Raw genomic sequence first — 27,661 nt, 5'->3', positions numbered from 1 at the left:
CCAACTGCACAACTAAAACATACAGTGTTTCAGGAGATTCTTTAACACTGATTAATACATTTTCACAATTTTGTCCTGTCACCTACTGTGGGGCAGAAGTGAGGTCAGTTATAACTAGGCTTTGGCAAGAATTAAAAATGCAGAATTTCAACAGCTGCTATAGTCCACATCATTGTTTCTGAGGGTTTTCCCTGTCCACACGACAATGGACCCACAGAGCCTTCAAACTCAAACAGGTTCATTTTTGGGGGCTGTAAAAACACTGGAGCGTTGTGGACAGGACGCTGACACATGATTTAAAAAAAATGTAGTAACTGTAGCAGTAGAATTTAAAATGGACTGACTGTGTCTACAGCTCAAGCTGCTTTGTATATTATCATGTATTCTTCCTTGTCCAGAAACCACAGGAGCAAAAGTAACAACAGGACAACCCCCCCCCCCCCAAAAAAAAAATCATTAATAATAATGAAATCTAACCCTCCGATCCTGTTTCATTCCCCTGTGACACATTTGATTGACACCTTGCTGAACAGATAGAACACTATAATTGCTTTCAGGACACTTGATAATGTTAAAGAGTCAAAGAAACTCCAGCAACATTAACCAGTGCTGTCTTCAACACAACTAGCACTTTGTTGATTCTTTCATAAATGATTAATTTTCAAGGATCAAAGGCCCAAATTTTAATGTTTGCATCAACAATCATGAGCAAGAAAAGAAGAGCTGAGAGAGAGAGAGAGAGAGAGAGAGAGAGAGAGCAGGAACATGTAAGTGAGTCTGTCTGCAGAGCTTTATAACCGTATATAAATGTATGCATGGGACATTGTGTCATCTCTCTTTCTTTGTTTTTTGCCAGCTCTTGTTAGACTGTAGCAGAGAGCACATGCACTAACACAAACACTGACTCCACTACTCTATTCTACCGCCTGACCCTTACATTTTTAATCGAGACACTCATCTCTCTTTCAATACACAACGTCTTTGATGATGAGACGCCCTTTGATGGCAAGTGAATTTCATTTGCGTCTAAAAGCTTGCAAAGTATTCAGTTCAGGATGATCACCACATTCGTGACTTCTAGGCAATTGCTGTAATGATGCAAAATGGTAAACATTGGCCCAACATCTAAATAATTTAACAGACTGAAAACATGCTGCTCCAATGTTTATGAAATTGGTTTTGTGTTTACAGAGTGATCATGTTGAAATGTTCCATGGCATTGAGCTCGCAGAAGAGGTCATGTTTGAATGGACTAATTGTACGGCTCCTCTAGATTTCACGATCTGCTCCGATCAGACAATAGACTCCACCCTTATGAAGTCTTCGCTGCTGCACACGAGCCAAATGGAAGACATCTGAAAAATATTCAGGGGAATTACTAAAAGTCATCTCGTTGGCCTGATTTTCACTGCAGTGAATGAGGCTGAATGAAGTCAACTGGAGCCTCAATTCTACATGTGTGGAGGCTGTGGAGGACTCAGTTTTAATGTAGGAGCAGTGAGATCAGGTATCAGAGAGCAGAGAGAGACCATTGATATGTCCAGCTCAGTTTGGGCACCACTGTCTCCTCTTTATGACCTGCAGCACAGACCGCTGTCTGTTTGAATGTATTACAGACATCCCACTGGGAAAAGTACAGTGACTGTAGCCCTTAATTTTTTGCCCTGCAGTTCAATGGACAATGGGGTGGTTTTTATTTCATTTCATTAAATTACCCTTTTCAGGATTTTTTTATTTTTTTGAACTGTGAATGGTGAAATAATAATTAAAGCAAAAAAAAATTCTATGAGGTAAAGCTTTAATCACCAGGCTGTCTCGTCCTGACTTCTGTTTAACACTTCCACGTGCCTACAGCACACTGCAGCCACCAGTGGTTAATGTGTAAACTATGCAGCAGTGGGATAAAGATGCCCATAGGAACATTGGCCCCTGATAAGCAGACCAGGCCGCTGCTGAGTCACTGGACACACTGGACACTTTGCAGTGACTTGCCAATGCCACTGACCGGTGGCCTTTGAATGGTTCTGACAGCAGATGTTGGAGCTCTGCTGTGAATTATATCACCATCATTCAGAAGTGGCCCGATGTTCTGCTGATGTTTTGATGAGCTAATCTGTCTGGACAGAACTCAGCTGGACTTGGATCAGAGCTCGGAGCTGAACGTGACTGAACAAGTCCAGGGCCCAAAGGTCTTAGAAGGTAGAATTCCTGACACCTTTGATCTGCTTTGTTGGAAAATGGACCGCAGATCTGCTGGTGCTGGGAGCCAGCTTCTCCATGTGGACGTCCACATCGATGAGCATGAACCTCAGAGAGGAATCCTGGACCTTCTCAGCAGGCTGCGTCCTCACTGGAAGGCCCAGGACATTCAGATGAAGGCAAGTGAATGTTTTGGTCTCCAGATGTGTGGGTTAGGTGCTGTTTACTGATGACAGGTTCATCTGTTCCTGTGTCAGTGTATAAACCCTTTATCACTAAGATGAGCTTTACTTCTTGTGACCCTGAATTCAACTTGACTGACCAGCATACACAATGCATAAGCCCATCCATGTTTTACTACAGTATATTACTGTATTTGAGCTTGTTTTTCTGGTCAACATTGTAGAGTGCTGCTCACATCTCTCACTCACTTTCAGTCCTGCTTTCCATTTCAATTGAATGACTTTAAAGTGTCTTCATATATGTATGACAGTACAAGTTTAGCCACACACACCATATACTCATCTATAATTGATGTCATTTAATAAGTTTATTGCATATTCTTGTTTGTCTATTTTCTGAGGCATGCCTGTTTATAATTTTTGCTTTCTTCAGTTTTACAATTACAGTGTGTTCTTTGAATCTATTTACATCTGCTTTTTAGACATTTTCTTAAAAATGAATGTCTTAAAGAATTCAACACTGTACTGAAAATATAATACAGTAAAAACATTACAGTAAAATCAACCTCAAATCATGTTTCATTATAGTAAATTTTGATGAACCTTGTTCTAGATTCTGTCTTCTGTTGACATGTCTCTATAGATAGATAGATAGATAGATAGATAGATAGATAGATAGATAGATAGATAGATAGATAGATAGATAGATAGATAGATAGATAGATAGATAGATAGATAGATAGATAGATAGATAGATAGATAGATAGATAGGAAAAGGAAAGAAAGAAAGAAAGAAAGAAAGAAAGAAAGAAAGAAAGAAAGAAAGAAAGAAAGAAAGAAAGAAAGAAAGAAAGAAAGAAAGAAAGAAAGAAAGAAAGAAAGAAAGAATTCTAAAGTGTCAAACTGCACTGTATAGAAAGACATCAAAGTTATAACACCAGCAGGAAAGCCAAGGTAACCTGACAACAAAAGGAGACTTTCTTCATGTTTTTTTAAACCCTGGGAACAGATGTGTAGATTTTGTCAGAGCATCTGTTCACTACAGAATAATCCCATTCTGGTCCCATGTGCAAACACAAGGTCCAATTTTTCAGAGAAATTGGGTTTATGTTTGTTAGGTGACAGCACACTGGATGGGTGACCTCTCAATCTACACCAGGTCCAGTAATGTACACACAAGAGTAGATGTTTCCCTTCAGCCCTCAGGTCCCAGCAGGCCCTTTAATGATGTACTGTGTTCATCTGATTAGAACAGACTGAGTGACAGGGGAAGGACAGACTGTTACCTGTGTCTGAACTGTCACTTCTTCCCTTAAAGAACTTTGTGCCAGGTTTTATGTTCATATGTATCTGTTCGACTACCCTATTTTATTATGATCCCTTCCTGTAAGAGCAACTGTGTTATATTTTGACAACAGATCAACAGATCTAACTGAGAGCAAGTTCAATAGAGAATAAAATGAATGCAGGAACGGCTCACAGCTAATTAATGAATGATTTGTTTCAAATATTGCAGTCTTAATTATGGAAACGTGAAGGCAAAGGAATTTATTCACATCAGAAAAGCCAGTGTCATTGCCATCCACTATATGAATAGTTGATCAGATGTTGAGGTGGGCCTGTGTGTTCACTTCCCCTTCAGATAGAAATGTTGTGTGCAGGTCCCATCTGAGGCTCAGAACATTCCTGGGAGACTGTGGCAGAGAATGAGAGACTCAGAGAAACCGCTGAATGACAACAAATGTCCAACGAGACCTTTGCAGGCAAACAGTGGTCACTGTGGGATTGCAGTGTACACATACAGGGCTTTGTACGGCTGGGCTGGAAGTGTCAGAACACAAGTCCAGGCTGCAGCTCTCTGCTGATACATGTAACACGCTGTTACCTGCTGTTCTATCTGTCTGCCTGCATGTGTGCCAGTGTCATTTCACAATCACGTATTCATGGTTGTTCAGAGTCAAGTATAAAAAATATAATTTCCTCATACATTTTGTGTTGTAAGGGTGTGCTGTGTTACACTGTAATTTTGAAAAAAAAAAAAAAAAAAAAATCCTCCGAGCTGGAAAATATAGTCGATCAACTGGGTTCATATAAGAGATTGTCAGTAACACTTTACGTGAAGGTATCGTCATAACAGTGACATGACGTCATAAACATTATGTCAGTCTCATAAACGTTTATGACTGTTGTCATTAAGTGTCATTCGGTTTTTGTAATGACAACTTGACATTGTTTGGGTTGATTATGACAATTTGAAGGATTGTAGTTTTATTGTCCGTTGGTTTCTGTTTAGATACGTTCCAATTTGTGTGCTGATTTTTGTGTTTCTTGTGTTTTCCTGCTTTTAGGAATTATGTTCCCTATGTCCTTGTTGTTCATTTTAATGGCTTTTAACACCTTGCCAGGAGGACTACAGTCTGAAAATAGCCTTTGGCTAACACTGGCACCTTTACACTTTTATTAATGTTCATTAATGTGCACTGTCCTCCTTAAACAAATAATAAAAAATAAAAAAAATAATTAAAAAATGAGCAGAAGTTGTCTTTGTCATGACAACCTGAAATATGCACCTATTTTTGTGTTTATGGCAAGCTGATATAATGATTATTATAATTAGATGTGTGAAGAAATCCTTCATGATATGTTAATGACAAATCAAAATTGTTCCACTTTACTTGATGTCAAAGAATTTCTTCATTACACTGTCATAATGGTGTCATGACAGTCAGTTTTGAGTATCCTGTCCATATCCTGTCAAACATCAATGACCAAGTGCTAGAACTGTGCTGTGTCTCAAATCGCACACGTGCATAGCCTATTTCATCTATGTCAAGTTGTCGTGACAAAGACATTTTCTGGTAATGTCACTTTGATCAATGTCAGGTTGTCATAATAAAGACTTCCCAAACAAATTTAATGTCAAGTTGTCATGACAAAGACAACTTCTGCTCATGTCACTTTGATTAATGTCAAATTGTCATAATCAAGACAACCCAAACAATGTCAAGTTGTCATTACAAAAACCGAATGACACTTAATGACACCAGTCATAAACGTTTATGACATTGACATAATGTTTATGACACGTTCATGACCGTGTTATGACACTGTTATGACGATACCTTCAAGTAAAGTGTTACTGAAGATTTTTCATATGAACCCAGTTGATCGACTTTATTTTCCAGCTCGGAGGATTTTTTTATTTTTTTATTTTTTTCAAAATTACAGTATATTACCCTTACAACATCAACAAGTATACCAGTGCAGAAGTGGTTATAGGGTCATAGATTATAGGTTATTGGTTTAAAAATCTGAATGAGTTCAGATGAAATCAAATGAGGATACAAAATATTACAATATAATAAACATCAAACTTGAAGCTTTATAAATTTAACACCACTGTGACAATATTGAAAATGCCATAAAAAACCATAAAAAACAGGTAGCATGTTGCAAAGGTTTTTGTACAGTGGGCTCTCTTAATGCTAAATTTGAGTATTTCCCTCACCACAGCTGATCCTTCCTTCCATCTTGAGGTACAACCTCTGAATATACAGATTTGAAAAATTGAGGATAAATGTGTTTCTGGTGCAGTACACGCAGGTGTTTCTCAGGTTTCCTCGCAAGTAAACAAATCAGCAGTTGCTGGTAAAAGATCTCTCTGTTTCTGCAGCTTTCTATATTTTTCAAAAGCCTTTGTCTTCAATGGATGGTTTAAAGGAAATTTTAGGTAATGGGCCATAACAGTGGAGAATTAGTAGCATGTAAAATGATACTGTAGTAGAAGTTGTAATCCAGAGTCCTGAAACCGAACATATGGCATCTGTAGGCTGCGTGTGTGTGTGTGCGCTATAGTCTGTTTACACTGTAAAACTTCATGCTCAGTGTGACTGTGATGGACAAACAATAACTCAGACTGATGTTTAGGAGAATGACACATCACATGTTATATTTCACAGTGTTCACAGTGAGCACAATCTGTACTCTGTGGTTAGTGGCTGTTGAAGGAACCCACACAGGTTGTAATTTTGTTGTCCACATATAATTTTTACATTGTTCTGTAAAGTTAGGTTCATGACAATAAACATTGATTCATATGTTATGGACTCATTTTAACAACAGTATGCTGAAAGTCAGTAGTACACTATAAAAAGTCTTTCATTTGCTTTGTTTCAACTAATAACTGTATGTGTATTAATCTCCCCTCCCATTTCTTACTACTGATTTCTTCTAGACGTTCACAGAGGGCATCACCAACCAGCTGATTGGCTGTTATGTAGGCTCTCTGCAGGAGGCCGGTTGTGTTCTGGTGCGGCTGTATGGCAGAATGACAGAGCTCTATGTGAACCGGGACCGAGAGGTGGAGATGTTCCAGGTCTTTCACGCCCACGGCTGCGGCCCGCAGATCTACTGCAGCTTCCAGAATGGCATCTGTTATGAGTTTGTTCGAGGGACAGTGCTGGATGATGAGCTGCTCCACCAGCCCTCCATCTACAGGTCTCTGCCAGAGCACCTTTTTTTAAAATTTATTTTATTTAACCTTTATTTATCCAGGAAGGAAAGATCCATTGAGATTTAACAATCTCTTTTCCAAAGATGTCCTGGTCAGGAAGAGCAGCATTACAAAACAATCAATCAAAACAAGCGAGAACATATAGCAAGAGCAAGGTAGCAAAAAGACAATGATAATCAATACAATAAAAGAGACCCCAAAAGTGCAACACAATTTGAAAGCTAAAAGTCACAGCTGCAACTGGTGACTACAGTAATAGTTCAGAGAGAGATTGTTTAAAGCCTATACGTATATTTCTGCTTTATTAGTAAAAACAAAATGACTTAGATAGAATAGATACAGTATGAGTAACCATACATTGCATTTTCTGCGACTGTTCAACTAAATCTACTGTACCAGTAAAATATACAAATATTGTAATGCCGCAAATGATTGTTTTCAGATCAAACAGGTTTATCATTAAGAAGAATTTGAAACCTTTGTTTTCAAAGAAAGCAGAAGGAGGTCATTGTTGGAGGTTGTGCACATGTTTGTGTTCATTTGTGCTGATTCAGGTGGGGAGGGTTTTTTAGTTGTTTTAGCTGAATTATTACTTCTCATGTTGAGCAATGCTGTTTAGTCATGGCCCCTGTTCTATTCATCACTCTGATGATAACAGGCCAACATCATTATTCTCAGCCCAGGACAGTAGGACACAACACAGCAGCACCAGGGCTGAGCAGCCAAGGCCATGATGGACATCCATCACCCTGCTCTGCCTGATACCCTCTGTGGAGAATACCCAGAGAACTCTATGTCACCACTCAGATGCCTCAAAAATGAGCACTCTGGTGGTCAAAAGGTCACAAATGCAACAAGGCCCATTTTTTTTTTGAAAAGAAGAACAAGATAAGAGCGCTAAATGGAAAGGGAGTTGTGTGTCTACTCTGATAATGGTTGTTTGGGCAATAACAGCGTCAGCCAGGCTCATCTGAGAAAATGTTTTCTCTCTGCAGATTGATCGCAGCAGAGATGGGGAGAATCCACTCGATCCAGCCAGAATGTGGTCGGTCTGTTCAACCTCTGCTCTGGACAAAAATGTCCCATTTTCTCACACTGGTGCAGAGCAGCAGCAACAGGAGCCCGGCTGAGCAGCGCAGCATGAAAAGGTACCACTCATGATACAATGATCTGGTTAAATCCACTATGATACAATGATCTGGTTAAGTCTGGAGGATTGATCAGCTGTTGGTGATGTTGTTGGGGTTTTAAAAGGATGTTCAGTTGATGACATCATCTGCAACTATTCCACTTTTACAGATACAGAATGAAACACGATTCTACATCGGTACAACCACAAAGTTTACACTTAGGATCATAGGTTAACTAGGTAGTCAGCAGTCAACCAAAGGGACAACCTGGAATGTCTTGAGGGGTTCAGGCATATCAGAGATTCATTTGAAATTTGGACACTTTTCCATTGTCACAAACAATTTTCTGATCTTACCATATAAACTATAGCCAAGCATGCAGGTCCATCGCTGCTGTCCACATGCTGAAAAATGTGGATATGGTTGTTGTATTTTTTTTTAGCCCTTACCAAAACCAAAAACACAAGAGCAAACATTCACAAAATGGTTTAAATGGCGTGTTTATCTTTAATCTAAAATAAGATGAAAACATTAGCATAGCTTGCTATCTTGCATAGGAAAAACAGTCTTTAAAGCGATAGTTCAACATTTTGGCAAATTCGCCCATTGCCATAATCCATTAGGAGTAGGTTTATTACCTTTAATTGTCAGTGAAAGCTGTTTTAAGATCGGTGGGGCAGAGATACAAGCTGCTAGCAGGGGTGCGGTATTTTCACCTTTCCCTCATCAAACTCATCAAGCAGGCCCTAACTTCTTCACAAGAGCGTTGTTAGATTGTGCATTTGATGAGTTTTGAGGGAAAGGTGAAAGTACCGTTTCGTGAGCAGCTCACATCTCTGCCCCACCGATCTAAAAACAGCTTGCAGCGCCAATTAAAGGTAATGAACCTACTCCGAAGACTATAGGGATTATGGCAATGGACGAATTTGCCAAAATGTTGAACTATCCCTTCAAGAATATTATGTCCATTGGTACCTACCTGTAAGAAACAAGAGATAATTAAAATACAAAGACGTACACACTGAAATATTAACAGTAAGTTGGTCTGTTAGGTTTCAGGTTCTATAAGAAAAATCCAGCTTTAGTCTTCAAACTGAAATTTATACACAAAATGTGTGTTTTAAACTGAGCCAGCTGGAGCTGTTCTACAGTATATGAGCTGGAGAAAGAGTTTCAGCCAGCTTCTTAGATTTCCAAACAACTACGGTGTCTTTGCTACAGTTAGTCAGAGACACTATGTTGACCACATAAAAAGCATTTTGTGAAAATTGGCTATCATTGGAAGCAGCTTCATGTGAAGACAGAGCTGAATGCTTGGCAGGTGCAGCAGCAGTAATAAAGAGACGGTGGGGTTTAGTGAATGGTCAGGTGAGAGTGAAGGTCAGCTGTCTGAAGATCACAGCAGCTCCACAGAAGGAGCCACAGAGCTGGGGCCGAGCCTCACTGCTGCTTTGTTGCCGTCATTCCTTTGATGAAAACCAGCCACATTTCCCAGTAATTATCTTGGAGGCAGAAGCACTTCCACTTGATTCCTTATCATTTTCTCACATGGCAAAGGTGCATTCCTCAAACCTGCTCCTCTCCACTTGTATGTTGTTTTTTAAATTACCGGACAGTCAGGGCTTGAATTGTTTCGTAGACACATTCACCTCTCACCGTGTGGACTCTGTGAGCCGCCACTGGTCAGAAGAGCGAGTCGGGGGAGTGGCCTACGTGGCAATGACATTGCATTATCTCTGACAGGGGTCATGGGGTGAGAGGTGAGAGGGGCTCGCTAGACACTACAAAGAAACAGACTCTGGGCCACAAGCTTCCTGCAGAGCTCTCCCTTATCGGTCAAACGTTCAACCCTGTTTATGTTTGCAGCGAAGGGGTCGGAAGTCCACCCAAACCGAGGCTGCAGGGCTGGCAGCATTTCACTTGCTTTTGACAACAACTGGAACTCCTTCTTTGAGTTTTAACAAATAGATAAATCGGATTGTTCCAGGACAAGTCACTCAGATCTGAAAGAGGAGAGAGTCCTTCATGATGAGAAGCAGTTCTTAAAAAAAGATGAAAGTGGCCACAAAGATGTAGGAGAAAGCCAGCACAGCCAAACGTCTTTGTCATCAGGAAGACGAGAAACAGGCTGCTATTCTTATTCCCAGTTTGTCATTTCGGGTTCGTCTGGTTTCTCTTTATAAATCCTTGTTGAAGCATGTCATTTTTTTCCCTCTGCTATCAACCAGGAATGTTTGCAACAAATGCAGAATAAAATCGACAAAAGCAGGATGACCTGCATCAATTTAATCAAACCTTTGGAATCTCACATTTGTCATTCTAGCAAGAAAAATTCAAAAGACTCAAAGTGTAAACATTTGATTTATTAAGAATCCAACACACCAGAAATGCTTTGAGATGTTTCAACAGATTTCATTTGCATAACATTACCTCTTACATTTCACTTAGTTTTCATGTTTAAACTTTAGTTTTACACAGAAATTTCTAAACTCGACTCTGAAGACTTTGTACAATATGCTCTTTTGCATACAGTTAGATACAAAATGCAATGAGTGTATGCACAGGTGAATTAACGCAACTTAGGATGAAGTACCTGAGGATGCATCTGCAGGAGCGAACTGCACCACATGCACAGGTCCAATAGATGGTGCTATATTGTGAGACATTTGTGTGTGTTGAGTGTGTTGACACAGACCGCTGCTGCTCAAGTCCAGATTGATGTGCAGAACAAAATGATCTGGAATCCATCATCAGTTAGGAAAGGAATAAAATAAAAAAAAGCGCTGGGGAAGTGTGATAAAGAGATGGAAGGAATTCTGCAGCATCGTTTATCAGATTTGAGATTTAAGAGCTTGATTTATGGTTAAAACTCATGTCTATGGTGTGTGTCTCTGTTTGTATATTCACTGATCTCTTGAATGTGAAACTGCATGTGTGACAAGATACACACGCGCACACACACAGAAGCAGGGACAGAGGAGACCAAGGATGGGGGCAAGAGAGGTTTTAAACAGGCATCAGAGAAACTTTTGTACTTGAGAATGTATGAGTGCTGCTATGAATGTGATCTTCAGAGGAAATGGTAAAAGAAAGCCAAAGAGAGAAAGCGGGAAGAGGCTGCACCTGCAGAGGAGGTCTTCAGCTCTCAAGCCACCCGCTGCGCAATGAGAGAGACAGATAGAGAGACAAAGAGAGAGGGAGAGGGAGAGGGAGAGGGAGAGGGAGAGGGGGTGGGAAAGAGGCTGCAGCAGCTGCAAGGTTCGGGAGAGAGAGAGAGAGAGTAGAAGTCAGAGATGGGAGAGGAAAGAGAGAAAAGCCATGGAAAGCAAAAGTGCAACCTCTTCCTCTCCCAAAGGCCCCCTGCCACGTCTCCCGTTTGCACTTCTATGAATCGTGTAAAACCGCAAAGAGAGAAAAAAATCAGCAGTGCTCGGCTGGTGTTTGAAATCATATGTAAATAAGGCACATTGATAATGAAGCGCCAGAGGAGGAAATTCCACTAATTACCTTACAGAGACTTGACAGGGAGCAGGAGGCGAGCGTACTTGATGTGCTGTGCCTCCATGAAAAGCAGAGAAAAAAGAGAGGAAAAGATCTGATGGCAAGACGACAGGTTTCCTTTTAAAGTCAATGGAGGTCTTTCATTTGGCTTTTGACTCGCAGTGATCGTGGCTTTCTATGGTAAAGTTGGTTTGTTAAATTTAAAGAAATGGATGTGGTTGAAAAGGAATCATGGCGATTCACCATTCAACTGTGTGTTTTAATTCATATTAGAGTGAGAGATGGATGAATTATGCATGTCAGAGGGGGTTGGTTTTCAAGTTACAGAAAGATTTCACAGGCGAGGAGATGTGAGTGAGACTCTGACAGCTCCACTCCAGGCCTGCATTCTTCTCAAAATGAAATAAATTGAAATCAATTTTGCGGCATTTTCAACATTTTAGGCGACAATAGAAATCAAACTTTCTTTTCAATATAAACATATGAAAAAGATGGAGGAAACAGAGGTGAGTTTAGATCTCAACCTGCTGCAGTCGTCCTGCAATCCGTTCATCTGAATAAGTGAGACATAGAGGAGGAGGATAAAGAAGGACCTGTTGTGTGCTTGCAGATGTGTTGAAGTTGTATAAGGCAGTCTGTGTCATGACTATAAACACAGCTCCTTCCCCCTGCTTTTATTGTGCGTTCCTAACAGGCCCCACTAAATTATGTCTACAAGTGTGTATAATACTGGAGCATCTGTTTGTTCCCGTTTGAATAAATAGGTAGTGTTTAAATTACACTGTTTAAATTACCCTCTTGTCATGGCTCAACCACTGAAAAGAAAAACACGAAAATTAATTAGGAGACGGATGCTTATGCAGCATTTCTTCCATCCAAGGACATTAGTGCCGTCTTTGATAGATGGAGTAATCAACAGAGTGAAAACAAGGCATGTAACCTTACAAGGGTTCCTGAACCGCCTCGGTATACAAACACATTCTTAGAAGAAAATTGTGGAGTTCATGTCAAACCTGCTCCTCCGTTCTTACAGCAAACTTTCTCCCTCCTCCTCCTCCGCCTCCGCTGCAACACTTTCCTTCAATGCACCAGTTGAGTTCAGAATTTTCCCTTCAGCTGCTGCTGTGTATCCACTGTCTCTGTGATTATGCCCAAATCCCGACTCTTCTGTTTCAAACGTATTTTTAAAAGCTCTGGAGAAAGTCTGTGTTTTTCCTTTAACCTGTGGTGGACACTGGACAGGCCTCGGCACACTACAGGACACTACCCTGCTGGAATCTTTTAGCTGTAAACTTTTCAATGCAGTTCACAGTGTAGATGAAGGGGGGTGTCTGTCACACTGAATTAAAAAAAAAAAGAAAAGAAAATAAGAAGTATTTGGAAATATTTAGTACAGTGTGCCCTTCTTACCACACCTCTTTCTGGTTAGGCTACTTGAAATGCCACATTAGAACTACGTCTTTGTCTTATTCTTTATTACAGTAACTTGTCATCATGTATGAAGCACCTTCACATGCATTGCTCTGCTCCCGGTGAGTCAGGCATCAGTTTGCACGGTGGACCCTCATTTTATGTGCAAATGTGGTGCAAATGTGGCACAAAAGTGGCTCAAAAGTGGCGCAATTACGCGCACCGCAGAGGAGAGAGAGTAAGTCATCTTTCTGACCAATCACTGCTCAGAGCCGGGCACGAGCACAGGTGAAGAGATGGCAGCAAAAATACTTTCACTTTGAATCAGCAAGAGGAGAAAATAAGGAAGGTTCACTGTAGACACATGTCTGTAAAGGACACACATGCCTGTTTACTTCACTGAGCTGCTCTGAGACATTTGGCCTGCAGGGACATGATGTCCTGGACCGACTCTATATGGTTGAAAGACACGAGGAACTGGCTGCTCATATGTTTTTCTCTCAGGCTGAAGTTACTTTGAGGAAAACATCTCTTGTTGACAGTGGACATTGTTTTATGTCATGTAATGTTCGTATAATGATTAATATGAATTATTTAATAATTAAAAACAGGTGTGTAAACATAGTCAAAAAGAAGACAGAGAAAGTAGGACAGTGAATAAATAAATACAGATTGAGTATGGTAGTACTGAGGAGAAAATGCATTCACGTTGGGAAAGGTAACAGCGCTGTCGGTCATTAATACGTTACAGCAACAGGTTCTATGTGGACAGACAGACAGTTAGATAAGTAACCTAAATAACACCTGTAAGATTCTGCACTTAAACTAAATTCAGATTTTGAATCCAGGACTTCCTGCCACCTCCGTCCACAGTGCAATGAGCTGCTGGGTTGTGCCATGAGTGAGGCAGAGGGTGTGCACAAAACATAATATTATATTCTTTCAATTAAATGTGCAGTTGTGATGAAATGTGATGGTTAAGCTGCATCACTGTAGAAGTGGAGAGCACTGACTGCCTGCACTGGACATTTGCTGAATAATGATGACTCTGTCTGAGGAGTCTCAGTCATAAATATCACTAAAGCTCTTGTACCTTTTTGTAGCCTTCGGTATGAGTTGTCACACTGGTAACATCACCTGAATGACTTGGGAGCTAAACTGGGACCACTAACCAGATCAGAACCACACCTCATTCATGAAACATGCCTCTACATGATGGAGAGAAAATCTTAAAAAATTAATTTCAATTTTTTTTTGTTTCTTCTTTCTTTCTTTCTTTCTTTCTTTCTTTCTTTCTTTCTTTCTTTCTTTCTTTCTTTCTTTCTTTCTTTCTTTCTTTCTTTCTTTCTTTCTTTTTTTGCATCAAACAGCTCTGCCGCCCCAAAAGAGGTACCCAGCTTTGAGACTTTGTCGGTGGAAATGGAGACACTGAAGAGACACCTCTCACAGATTGACTCACCGACTGTCCTCTGCCACAACGACCTACTGACCAAAAACATAATATACAACCAATCAGAGGGTGAGGAACAGTGGATGCAGTCCAGCTCTTTTCTCCATCCTTCAGTCGTAGCTGTGATGGATTCTCAGTCCATCACTGAAGCTGTTCAGAAATCCTGTCCCTTTTTATCAAATATTTTGTCTCATTTGTTGTATCCTTTTTTATTATGATTTTATTTTACTCACACATTTTACAAAGATGCCCAGGGTGAATTTCTATCAAAAGAGACTTCTTGTTCCTTTGGCTCTCTGTACTTTCAATAAAAAAGAGGGAGAGTCAGCTATACCTGAGATGTGTTCATCATGTTGCCCTGGTAACCGCTGCTACTTTTCCTCTCTCTCCTCCACTCTCTCCATCAGGAATAGTGAAATTCATCGACTACGAGTATGCCGATTACAACTACCAGGCCTTCGATATTGGAAATCACTTCAATGAATTTGCTGGTAGGTCTGTGTCATAATGAAAAGAAGTTCAATTTGCCAGAACATAGAGGACTGCCTGGTGTGGAAATGATGTGTACAGGATGTGATATACAGAAGGACTGCTCAGTTGGTGCTGTCTCTTCAACTGGAATATTATTTTATCTGTCCACAAATATGAACCATGAAACTATGTTCTCCCTCCCCGACGCTGCCAAGAGAAATTGCTGTCTTCATGAATTCTATTATGTAGTGCGCGGGGTGATAATGGAGGCTTTGATGTACCAGCTGTGTCACAATGACGTCTGACAGGGTCAATTTGTACGTTTGAAGAACAATCATCACTTTAACACTTTGAGACTGTGGTGATTAAACATATCAGCTCAGCTTTCATGTCAACACTGACCGTTTCCAAGTGACTGTAACTGATCAGACTGTCACGACTGAAAATTAGCTTTGTCGTGTGTCGTCAAATCCTTTAAGGCCCCATATTGTATGAAGTGATGACAGCTTCTTCTTTGATTATAAAGCAGGTCCAGGCTCTAATAATTCTGTGAAAGTATCAAAGTCTTAGTCCACAGAGAAATGCACACAGCCTGTATTCAGAAAGTGAGCCTAAAAAACCAGCCGTCAGGACTTCCTGTGACTTTGTGATGTCACAACAAAGCAGTCAGAACCGTGATTTAAAGGAGCAGTATGTAAGAATTGTTGCTGCAGTCAAATTCAAAACACAGCAGCGCGTTGTTTCCCCTCCCCTACCCCCCAGACTCAAAAAAAAAATAAAAATAATGCGAATATTCTGGCGGTACTATTGTTGTTGGTGATCAGTATGTTATCCACAAGTTTCCGAACGTCACCTATGGTCAAAACCGGAAGCCGGTTTTGCATTTCCAGTGGAATTGTACGTTTCAATGGTTTTCAGTCGTTGTCATAGTTGGGGTAAACGCTTGGATCTATTAACGCTGGCTTTTAACACGGATGTCCATTTGTGTGATATCCATTGTTAAAAGCTGGAGTGATGATCCACGCATTTTACAGATTTTCATTGAAAAAAAAAAAAATCCATGCATTTACCGCGACTACCGAAACCATTGAAACGTGAACATAAAATTCCACCGGAAGAGCAAAACCGGCAAAACCGGCTGACGTTTTTGACGTTTGGAAAAAGGTGGATATCAACATTATTCCTGAGCCTCTGTGACATATTAGGAGGATTTTATGACTATTTGCTTTTGATTTCTTACATACTGTTCCTTTAAAAAAAGAAAATCTGTTTTGTGTCCAGTTTCCTGTATGAAACCAGACGGAATGATTCAATTCAGTTTTTGTGTTGACTTCACTAACATGTGCAATTGTGTGTGTTATAGGTGTGAATGATGTGAACTACAACCTGTATCCGAGTCAGGAGCTGCAGAGAGACTGGCTCACGGCCTATCTGGAGAGTTACAAGCACAGCACAGGACGAGAGGTCACGGTTACAGAGGCAGAAGTTACACAGCTCCACATTCAAGTCTGCAAATTCTCACTGGTGAGTTTCTGCTCCCCCCCCCCGACTGCTGAAATGTTGAAATTTGTCATTATGTAGCGCCTTAGCACTTTGGACAGACTTTGAAAAGTGACAAATCTCTCAACAGTTATTTCCTTTTCAGAGTTATCCTAAAATAGTTCATTATTATGAGATTAGTGTGCACATTTCAACAACATCCATATGTGTTTGCGCAGGCCTCTGAAATGGAAGGGTGGCAACACCTCACCAACACATTTGAACAATTTCACTTTTCCAGCAGCACCAAGAGAAAAAAAAGCCCTCAAAGAAAAACAAAGCTGATCTGCAGCTGACCCACTGCTGCTCGGAGTTTGATGGACTCCGTCTGAGTTGATTAGAAACTGCCACAGGGAAAAATGGAAGAAAGGAGCCAAAATTATTTTTCTTATAACCACAATTTCCATTCTTTGGTGGCTCAAGTGGTGCTGGGCCATCCGTCTAAAAGTGCTTTCACAGCTCAACACAATATGTAGAATTGTCTGACCAATTTCTTTTGAAGAAGTCCAGAAATGATAAGGAAGCATATTACTTTTTAGAATAACTTGTGTGTGGGAGTATAGTGACCGGGGGAGTGGGGGCGTGGGGGATGGGTGATAACATCATGTTGATTGAAATCAGATTTTCTGTAACGGCCCAGGGAGGACTTGAGGGAAGTGGGAGAAATTGATCACTGACACTTAACAAGCCAAGTTTCCAGCTCGACTGGTTTTGGCAAAAAGCATGTGTGAAAGTGACAAAAGAAACAAGGTCCCTCCTGTTGTTTCTCTGTGTGTCTTATGATCACATGAAATATCATGACCTGAACAATCCACAGTAATGATGTGGTATTGTCTGACTGTGAATTAACTGCCAAAACTAGTGGAATTTGTTAAAAAGGTGACACAAACTTCCACCTCTACGTTGTGTTTTGACTGTACAGATGTGAACAGATGTTTAAATCGTCTCACATCACATCTGGTGAAACCATTGGATATACTGTAGTTGATTGTATTTAACTGGGTTTTACGGCAGTGATTATTAATTCAATCTGATGCTTTTTGATCATTTTTTTTCTTCCTTCTTTTGTGATTTCGATGAAATGCTATTGTATTCCTTTGTGTCACTTTCATGTCACTTGCCTGGAATAATCAACCTACATTGAAGGAAGAGCATAGTGAAGTCTCAGCAGTTAATGATACACATGAATAGTGAAAGCCCAGGAATCAAGGGAGCCAGTCTGCTCTGGAGGAAGCAGCGTGGCTCGGCTGTGTGGCATTGATAAAGGCTGGCCCGATGCCAGAGCTCTGTGGTGTGAAGCTGCCACTCTTAAATCCTGGGCCAACTGTGCCAGGACACCACGGGGTCTTTACAACTCATCCTCACATCCACAGGGATCTCCTGCCCCGAGGCCCTAGCCTGCAGCTCTGTGATGTCACTTATCTGTTTTTGTCAATGGCTCCCTGTCACCGACAGCCTCTGCTTAGTGTTAGACTAATGCCCTCTTAATGGAGAGCAGTTATTAATCATAATAGAAACATGCTCAATCTCTCTCTCCAGCTAAAGACAGAGATTAGAGATGAAAATCTGCCAGCGAGGGGAGAGAAGCCAAGGGAAAACCGCACATTGCTCTTCAAGTATTTCATTCCACCCTTTATTTGATTATCAAATAAAAATGTGATTATATCACTGGGCCACAGAACAGAGGCTTGTCTGGATCTTATTAGGACTTGCTATTAGTGGTCCTACCAAGAAGATTTACAATAAGGGTGGAGAACAACAGAAATTTATGGAGCCATGGAAGTCCGCAAGCCTAAGTGAGCAAAGCCATTAAGGAGAGAACCATTCAATACAGAAGTTTGTCATCCTGACTGAGCAGCGGCAGCGGCAGCAGCAGTTATGGGAGCAGTTATAACCCGACAGCTGGAGGTCACTGGAGTCTGGTTTTACAGTTCTGCTCTATAGCACCGGGGGAATGTGGCAAAACATGACACAGAAACAAAGCTGAATATTGGTGAGACCACGCAGCACCTGTGATCTTTAATCAGCACCAGGAACTCTCTCCGTACACAATCCCTGTTTGTTCCTCCGCTGCAGGAGCTGTGTGTGGCTAATGAGTCTATCATTCAGTGAAAGCGCTGCAGTTCAGCCTCCGTCAGCATGCATTTGCCCCACTGACATGTTCTGGAGCGGGATGCTGACATCTGACCCCCCCATGTGACCTCCCTATGAGGGGGGGTATGTGCTTTTGAAGCTTTAATTGGATTAAAGGGGCGAATTGAGAATTGCATGGTCGTTACACATTATCGCTGCTGCTCCACAAAGACATCATCAACATCAACTGAGCGTGCAAGCACATTATTATGTTTAATGTTACAGCTGTACTTTTAATAAATCAGACACGCACGCGCACACACACACACACACACACAAATGAATAAAAATATAATAAATGATTGAAAAGATTACACATTAGTTGGGAGTATAGTGTTGCTGGAGGGAGTTGCAACAGGGGATGGTAGCAACAAGTCAAGTGCCAGAGTGATGACAATGTCTCATACTTTTTTAATATGTTGCAACTGCCCCTGATCCATGTTGCAATTATACCAAGTTGCAACATCTGAATTCTTTGTTCAAATAAAAATCATGATTATGTCATTGATGCTTTTATTTAAATGATACAGATGTTAGTTTGGTTGGTGGCAAGGCAAGGCAAGGCAAGGCAATTTTATTTGTATAGCCCGTTTTTACAAACAGTTTGTCTCAAAGGGCTTTACATGGCATCGTAACAACATCCTCTGTCCTTAGACCCTCACATCGACTGAGGAAAAACTCCATGGAAACCCTTTTAACAGGGAAAAGTCAGAGAAACCTCAGGGTGAGCAACAGAGGAGGGATCCCTCACCCAGGACGGACAGACGTGCAATAGATGTTGTTACAGACAAGAAAACAGTTTACAGTTTGTCACAGAATGTGCGAAATATGGAAATGTTAGCAGGAGTTGATGAAGGCAGTCTCTGGTGTAGTCCAACAGTGTTGCAGCCGTTGCCCAGTTCTAAGTCTGGCCCTGCTTTTGTTAAATTCTATATCGCCGTGGTTCAGTACTTCATTTTCAAATCAAAAAGTATTTTTGATATGGTGTTTTATTGTTCTCTTTCTTCTCCTTCAGGCGTCCAACTTCTTCTGGGGTCTCTGGGCCATCCTGCAGTCACACTACTCTTCTATTGACTTTGACTTCCAAAGGTTTGTACGTCTGTCAGAAGCAGCTTGAAGCTTTGTGGAGGTGTTTCCGTGTTACCGTGTGTTCACAGCTGGCAGAGTCCAAGAGTCACTTGGCATGAACACTTGATCACATTTCCTAATCTTCAATGACTGTGTCTGTCAGCAGATCAGCAGGTTACTATATTAAAATGGACTTCTGAAAAACACATGATGCCGCAAAGAAAATTATAAGTCATAGCACCTCCTTATTAGAGCACACAAATACAAATGGAAAATACATCCTGAGCATTTTATTTCTGTGTTTAGACAAACAGGATCTTCATTAGGATGGCCTGACCAAGAACTGGCTCTTAGAGAAATTGCTATTAAAGATCAGGGTAGGGACTTGAGCCCAGAGTGTGGAAATATTTCAGGATTTTCTTTTAAAAATACTTTAAGACTTTGGTGTATTCAGAGTCTGGCATAAAACAGTCAAGACAAGCTCAGTGCCTCTACTCCTCTTGTCGCTGCTAAATGGAGACAAAATATTTACACATGAAATTCTCTGCTTTTCTTCACTCGAAAGCCACTTTGCTGGAAAAAAAAGGAAGATGAAAAGCCAAACGTCCACAAAGACTTTCAAGAAAGAAATTAATTTCTTTTATTTTGAAGGGTATTATGATCCACACAGGGACTAGTTGTCTTTAAACGAGTCCAGGAGACATTCCTCACTACCAGCAACCAGACAATAAAGTTCAGGAGGGCAAAATGTTTCCCTCCTCCCCCACTCTTCACTCCCGTGTGCCCCGCACCCGCCACAGTTGTGATTGTGATCCTAATCACTATTGACATACGGCACCCTCCCCTCTGTGAGGCTTTTCTCTGCCCAGTCGCTAGATCAGTGACAGAGGCCCCCGCCTCATTTTGATCTGGACCTGGGAGGAAATGTGATCCGGAGGGGTGCCGAGGCACAGAGGCACTATTGTTCCCGCTGCCGTCGGTCCTCCCTTACATATACGTTTCTCATCCCTGGCTGGGCCACGTCGGCCTGCTAGACGTCTGCTGCTCTAAGCTGCTGGCTGAGGTTGGCCTAGAGTGGAGGGTGGGGGTCAGGTTTCATGTCTTCATCTACTGGGTTAAACTGAAATGAGCTATGAGAGCAACAATAACCACAGGAAAACCAGGTCTATGGCCCTAATACACACTCACACACACGAACAGGGACAGACTTAAGGAATAAGGAGAAAACAAAAGTGGCGAGGAACTTGACTAATGCAAACTGCACAGTCAGGGGTCACACAGATATATATGTATGTATATATATATGTAACTTCAGGCTTCAGATATTTGACTCGTACATGAACTAGCTGCTGTACAGTATGTGTAAGCACATGCTACTACGTTTTACTTTTAAAGCTCATCTCTTCTGCTACATTCAGACTACCTCGCCGTTTGAGAGCAGCTTTGAAACACAACCCTGTTTTTAGGGGCAAAAACCTGTGGAAACAATGACGTAGACATCCAGTGTTGCTTTATCAGACTCTGCTAATGAAAGCGTCATTGTCAAATTACAGATATTACTGACTAACAGCTGTCATGTAGTTGATTTCTGCATTTTTCTGCTGCTGTTGAGAGCACTGAAACCAAAACAACGAGCTGAAGGAGCTTGCGTAGGTACAATTTTGTGAGGTGATGATTATTATACAGAGTTAGTGTTTAATGTAATGAGTAATCCAGTGTTAACCATAATTTACTTGTCACTTGTATTTTTTTTTCTTCTTTCCATTATCCACACTGCACTGCTGCTTTATTCTATGGCAATACAACATTTCTATCATGAGAGATAATAACTTGGAGTTAAACCGTTTATGTGCTGATGTGTGTCTGTGGGTGTGTGTGGAGTGTGTGTGTGTGCTTCCTCCCACTGTTATCCCCCTGAGCCAAATCTCTGCCGACTTCCCAGCGAGTGACAGGCGTCGCCCGGGCCTTGTGCTTTAACCAGGCCCAGATGTAGATGTGACAATAGGGAGCCACAAGGGGAATGCAGCGCTGCACCCCCACCCCCCCACCCACCCACCCCCACCCCCTCCACCGTGTGTATTTACTTTCCTTATATGATTTTATTCATGTGTTGAAAGTGTCTGCGAGTCAGTGGTTTAGATTTGTGGACGTGTTGGCAAGGCAAGCTGTTATTTGACAAAGACATTATTATGAGGAAATGAATGAGGAGGAGGCCCACTGTTTGGAATAGCACTGACTGCAAAATTGGGGGGGAATTGTGCACAAAAGCACATTGTGAAATGGAGTACCTGCTTTGGAGGGAGTTCATTCTCCCCCTACTTCTGCTAAATAGAAAAACATCTCGGTTTCATCTGTAATGATGATAAACGTTGAGCACGCTAGTTTTAGGTGTCGGCTCTAATAGAAACAGAGGTGAATGGGATTGTCTGTGAGGACCGCTGTTCTTCTAAATGCCTCTACTCAAATCTAATTTCACCTCTGAAGGGTGTGGAGGGACAGGTCATTAGATTAACAGTGCAAAATCCCTTTTCTTTTGGGATATGCTGACACTAAAACCCTTTTCACTCTTTATTTCAATTAACTAAATATCTTTATAACGATTTTGGGTGTTTATTTTTACTCTGCTATTGTAAAGTAATTTATTTAATGTGTGTGAGGATCTGTCATTGAGCAAGTGAAAAGCAATTTAATATTCAAACCTGGAGAACCTACTGACAAAATTAGGGAGCAGGGACAGAAACTATGGCGAGGAAGGTCATCTTTCTTCCAACTGGAGGCAAATACACGAACCTGCTGTTCACAAAACATCTTCATCAGTTAGACAACATATATGAAAACATCAGCCTGTGAATATTCTCATTTCATGAAAACATCACAACACATTGGACATTAAACAGTCATCAGCCTGGCTGGGACTTGTTCAAGGCTTATTTGACTTTTTTTGACTTTGACAAACCACTAACAAGTGTGTACCAGTGTCTGACAGCAGGTTTAAACACCTTCCTACCAGGAAGACTCTGTCACTGTTGTCCACAGCTTCACTGATTCTGCAAGAATATGAAATGAAAACAGGCAAAAAGCACATTGAACACTGTCCTCACTCTCAACATCTATACATTATGTATATGTTTTTATACATACATATGTGTAATTATAATGATCCAAACTTCATCATGAATGAAATCCTTTTTTATTGTTGCATATTTTATGTATTTATTGCCTCAAATGTAACTTTTACCCAGGGATGGAAATCCTTTCAGTTTTATTGATTCTGATACTGATTTTGTTGATCAGATCTGGTTCTTATTGAATTTCTCTGGTGAGTTCAGTATCCTGAGCAGAGAAACACAGAATGAGTATTTTAACAACCAACATCAGGTTGCCTTTATTTTTTGCCACATTTAGGCAGTGTGTAAGAAATTAAGTAAATTGTTAGACAAATTATATTATTGAATTATATTATTTAAATTACTATGTGAATAATAAAACATGTTTACATATAATTATTAAGGAAAAATTGTAGACATTATTATTATTATAATACACATTTCTGCTATCACAGATAGTGACCAATAAAAACAGACAATGCAGGAATTACTCAAGCTACTTGTAGAACAAAAACAAGAGCAGAATATAGAATCTGTCAACACTATTAAGAGAGAGAGAGAAAGAAAGAAGTGAAGAAGAGAGAATTAGGGTGATACGGCTTAAAGAGCCTCGGGACTTGAACTCATGCCATTGGGGTTAGAGTTATGTCTTCATGGTTGTCTTCTGCCCCCACCCCCTCCACCCCCTCCACCCCCTCCACCCCAACCAACACGTGTCTGTTTGACACACCCAGGCTGTGTTGTAGGACTGAAGTAATGATACATTGCAGTCTATTGAGCTCTCAGGGCCCCGGAGGAAAACCATGTTAAACAAACTATCAATGAGAACTTTTTTTTTTATGGAAAAAAAAAGGCAATGAGATTTAAACTATCTTGTGCTAATAACAGAGGTTGGTGTGAGCTTCTGTACAGGATTTAATAGAGGATTTGGGCAATTGCAAAACAAATCTGTGTGTTGTCAGAGTCACTTGAAACCACTAATGTGACCAAATCATTTTTCACATTCACATCCTATAACATTCCCTGACATTATGCAGTGAAAAGTTAGTCGATACTCAACCATGCTTCTCTCTTTAGTCCTTTGCCTCATAATCAACAGAAAGTGACTGTGGAAGATCATCACTGAAGTTTCCATCTGCACAGCAGCCAGAGACCTTCCTCAGCCACAGCCCAGCAGGTGTTTCTTTTGTCCAATCAGGGGAAAGAGAGAAGGTTTCATGAGAGAAAACTGTCAATCATTTACTACGGCATGCGTTTCCTTCAAATTTATGTCTGTCCAGAGAAAAGGCTTGTGAGTTTGCCAAGCCACAATTTGAGAAGTGAAAATTGCATACCAGTTCTGCTGCCAGGATTTCTATCCCCCCAAATTTTTATTAACAGCTTAGTTGTATAAAAACATAATATCTAGGGGACATGGTTAAAGCTGGATACATACTTTACCCCCTGTCAACAAGTTTCTGAGCTACTGGTGTGTATTCTATATCCAAATATTAGCTAGTTTGGAAATTACAAAGAGGAACTCCTGCGGAAATTTGCAAAGAGCGTCTGACACGATAATTAGAGAGTGGTTTTACCCAGAGATACATGGTAAGAACAGACTGATGGAATACAGGTAGCTAAAAGGCATGTGTCTGAATTCTCTTTTTGTCTCACCCGGCAATAAGTGAGAGAAAAGCTATTCTGAATCAAGGAGTTCAACGAAAGCACCGATTAAAGGACAAACTCCTCTCTATTCCATCCATTTTCTGTGCTTTTGAAACTTCACTTAATTTCAAAAGGTAGAGTATAATGGCCAAGGGCAACAGCGTACTCAGACATCAGGTTTATTGAAGCTTTTGATAATGTGGTTTGAACAAATACAAAATCACTTTTCTCACAGTTAAGTTCTGAAATGACTTTGGCGCAGTTTTCAGACTCGGAGCTTTATTTAACAGGGTTCGATGCTACATTATGCAAGTTTTGCAAACAAAAATACAACTTGAGCTATAAGCAGGGCCCACTGTGACCCGGGGTGAGCACCAGAAAAAACTCATTATTGCCTTGACTCAGTGAATGTTCTGAAAGCTCATCATAAGTTATATCAAACATGTTTTTAAGTAGTTAAAGAACTGCTCCAGGCATGAAAATTATCATTCATATTACACATCAGACAGTTTTTATTGTAATATTTTCAGTGAATATTTTCCACATTTGTGAAGCATTCACAGGCCTGTGATTATACAGTACGACTAACCTGACACATGAAAAGATCAGGGTACTGTGTATTGTGTGAGACTCTTGATGAGCTTTGCCGAGTTAAAATGACCCCCCTGATGGGGTCAGGGTTAGGGTCATCTCAACTTGAAGCTACAAGAATTGTTGTTACTCGCTTGTTATATTGCAAATTTAATGAAAATTCAACAAAAAATCATTTGAGTTCCCTGATAATTGAGTTTTTTTATATATCAGTTCTGTAACCCGGCAAAGGGAAGACTGGGGCCAGAGTTCCTGCTGCTTGGTTGGTGGATGGAAGAAAGGGCAAGGTGGTGGTTGTCAAGGTCAAAGAGTGGTCACCACTGGTCCCCAAGTGGGTTTGTTCTTGTTCCTCAAACCGTCTGTACAGTATGATCACAAAGCTTAGTGATAAAGAATGTTGTTTGGGATATTTAATCAAATCATTTACAAATTCAAAAATCAATGGACCTGCTCATTTTAAAGGGATGTGGGACCCACGGAAAAGTAACTTACTGTTTTGCAACGCTCTATTCACCTAACTACACCTCTGTCAGTTAACTCTCAAGACACAGAAAACAGACATGACATGGATCAGTGGCTTATGAGCTACAGTAGTCAAGTAGTAATCTAAGGTAGTAATCAAGGTGCCGCACCGTGGCTGCCCACTGCTCCTCAGGGATGGGTTAAATGCAGAGAAAGAATTTCACTGTACTAGCTGTATATGTGACCAATAAAGTACCTTTAATCTAGTAGCCTTCATTGTTTTTGGGGATATCTGGCCAGTTAGTTGGTCTGTGAGTTTTATTTTCGTGTAAGTAATGATCAATTTGAGAAACACTCCATTACAAACAGGACAAAAAGTGTAAAAGAGAAACTTTAAATGTTCCGTGTATCCACATTTGATTTGAACAAAAGACATCGACATGGACAGGAGAGGTTGTGGTGTAGTATACTTGCCTGAACATTTCAGAATATGACCTCATGTTCACAGTACAATGTGTAATGTCTATGACAATGGAAATGATTTCATCTGATGTAACACACTAATGTTACATTTAATGCAGACTCATCCTTTGATTCATAAATTCATATGGCATAGTGACACAAGTCAATGATTTTAGATTTTATTTAGGTTTGTAAATGATAAAAAAAGAGTGTCTGAACAAGCATTAGTCTGGGGTCAAAGGTCATTAGTGCATGGTTTGAACGTGTCCATCCTCATTAACTTCAATAGGATTTTTCAAGTCTGGTCACTTTTCAGAGGGACTGGTGTGTCCTTGTCCATTCGTCCATTGATCCATGTATTTGGTCTTTTTACTTACCTTAGGATCACCACAAGGTTATGTTTAACACAACACATTTTTACTATTATTCATATGATATACTGTACTTGATGGTTAGAGAATGTCGTACTCGTAGGATTTATTCATTTGCATAGTGTTTCTAATGAAAACAAAGAAAACAGACTAGATCGCAGGGCTGGATACTTCATGCTGCATTCTTTAACAGGCTACATTTTGTATAATATGTGTAGATCTTACAGTCTTTTCTTGATGTTCTCTGATCACTTTCTTCTTCTCTCTTCTCTCTCCTTCTCTCCTCTCAGATATGCCACGGCACGACTCAACTTCTACTTTGAGAAGAAAGAGGAATATTTTGGACTGGCAATGAGCTAGAGACACAGGATAAAAGACATACTATTTTTAATGAGTTGTAGCTTTATCTGATCTGTGAGTCCAAGAGCAGCTTTCACTGATGTGACCCATGTTGCACTGAACAATAACCACAGTGAAACGAAGGCACGCAATAACCCATTGTTTGTTATTTCAGGCTGAAGTGTGAGTTAATATGTTTTGCTATCACTGTGATTTTTGTTTTACCACAGTCACTATGCCGATAAGCTTATTTGGCAAATTGAGTTGAAGCTGACGCCAGAAACACATTAATTGTTCCCACATTTAGCCGGGTCACATGAAGCCACAAAAACTGAGCCTGATCATAAAAGCCTTAAGCGAGTTATTTGCATGCTTATTCAGTGCGTACCACACTTCTGATGGAAAACAAGTTTTCATTTCTACTTACGTACTGCACCAAGTATCATTTCAAATCTGTCTCTTTCCTGAGGACTTGGTGTTTAGCTGCTTTGTAGATACGTAGCTTCTGTGATATTAACCAGTCAATCAGCAATTTATTCAAATAAAGACTAGTGTCAAAACAAGGTATTTCCTTCAGTATAAATCACAAATGCATCCTTATCCTAGTGAGTAGTGATACTGTAGGCCTCACCCACTTCACATTCACATTCACATCATAAAAGTGCTTCACTTCCCAACGTTAAGCTCAAATAGTCACTGTTAATAGTGTCTTCGCTCCCTGACTGACTGAAAGTGCTGTTACTATGTACACTTCTGGTTGACTACACCTCCAACACACTCCTTCATAATGACTCATTCAGATTTGTATATGCACATAACCTTTTCTCTCTCTGTATACATTGGAAAGAAGTGCAGCAAGGACCAATTCACTGGACAACGTCAAACTGAGGTTTTGTGGATTCAAGAATAAGTTTTATGAAATTTCATATATATATATGCTTTGTTCATTTCCAGTCAACTTAAGTTGAATGAACTGTGAACATAAGGGAAATTTGCCATGTGCTGTAAATACAAGCTGAGGTAAGTTATGTGAGTTATGCTCATCAGTCAGTCATGGGAACAGCCTTGTTGAATGTTGAATGAACATGT

General features: G+C 40.4%; 1 protein-coding gene across 1 annotated transcript; it reads left to right on the top strand.

Annotated features, from left to right (window-relative positions):
• Positions 1-1,948: 1,948 nt before the first annotated feature.
• LOC146985438 (ethanolamine kinase 1) lies at positions 1,949-27,135 on the top strand. Its single transcript, XM_085778424.1, has 8 exons — positions 1,949-2,378; positions 6,616-6,878; positions 7,890-8,042; positions 14,306-14,454; positions 14,793-14,876; positions 16,220-16,380; positions 19,544-19,617; positions 26,524-27,135. Exons 1-8 carry the CDS (start codon positions 2,238-2,240, stop codon positions 26,591-26,593), a joined length of 1,095 nt encoding a protein of 364 aa, XP_085634550.1. The 5' UTR covers positions 1,949-2,237; the 3' UTR covers positions 26,594-27,135.
• Positions 27,136-27,661: the final 526 nt, after the last annotated feature.

The sequence above is a fragment of the Trachurus japonicus genome, chromosome 6 (genome assembly GCF_045865225.1).
Source record: "Trachurus japonicus isolate A0001 chromosome 6, Traja_1.0".
In the NCBI taxonomy this organism is placed as follows: domain Eukaryota; kingdom Metazoa; phylum Chordata; class Actinopteri; order Carangiformes; family Carangidae; genus Trachurus; species Trachurus japonicus.
This window is presented reverse-complemented; position numbering and strand designations above follow the sequence as displayed.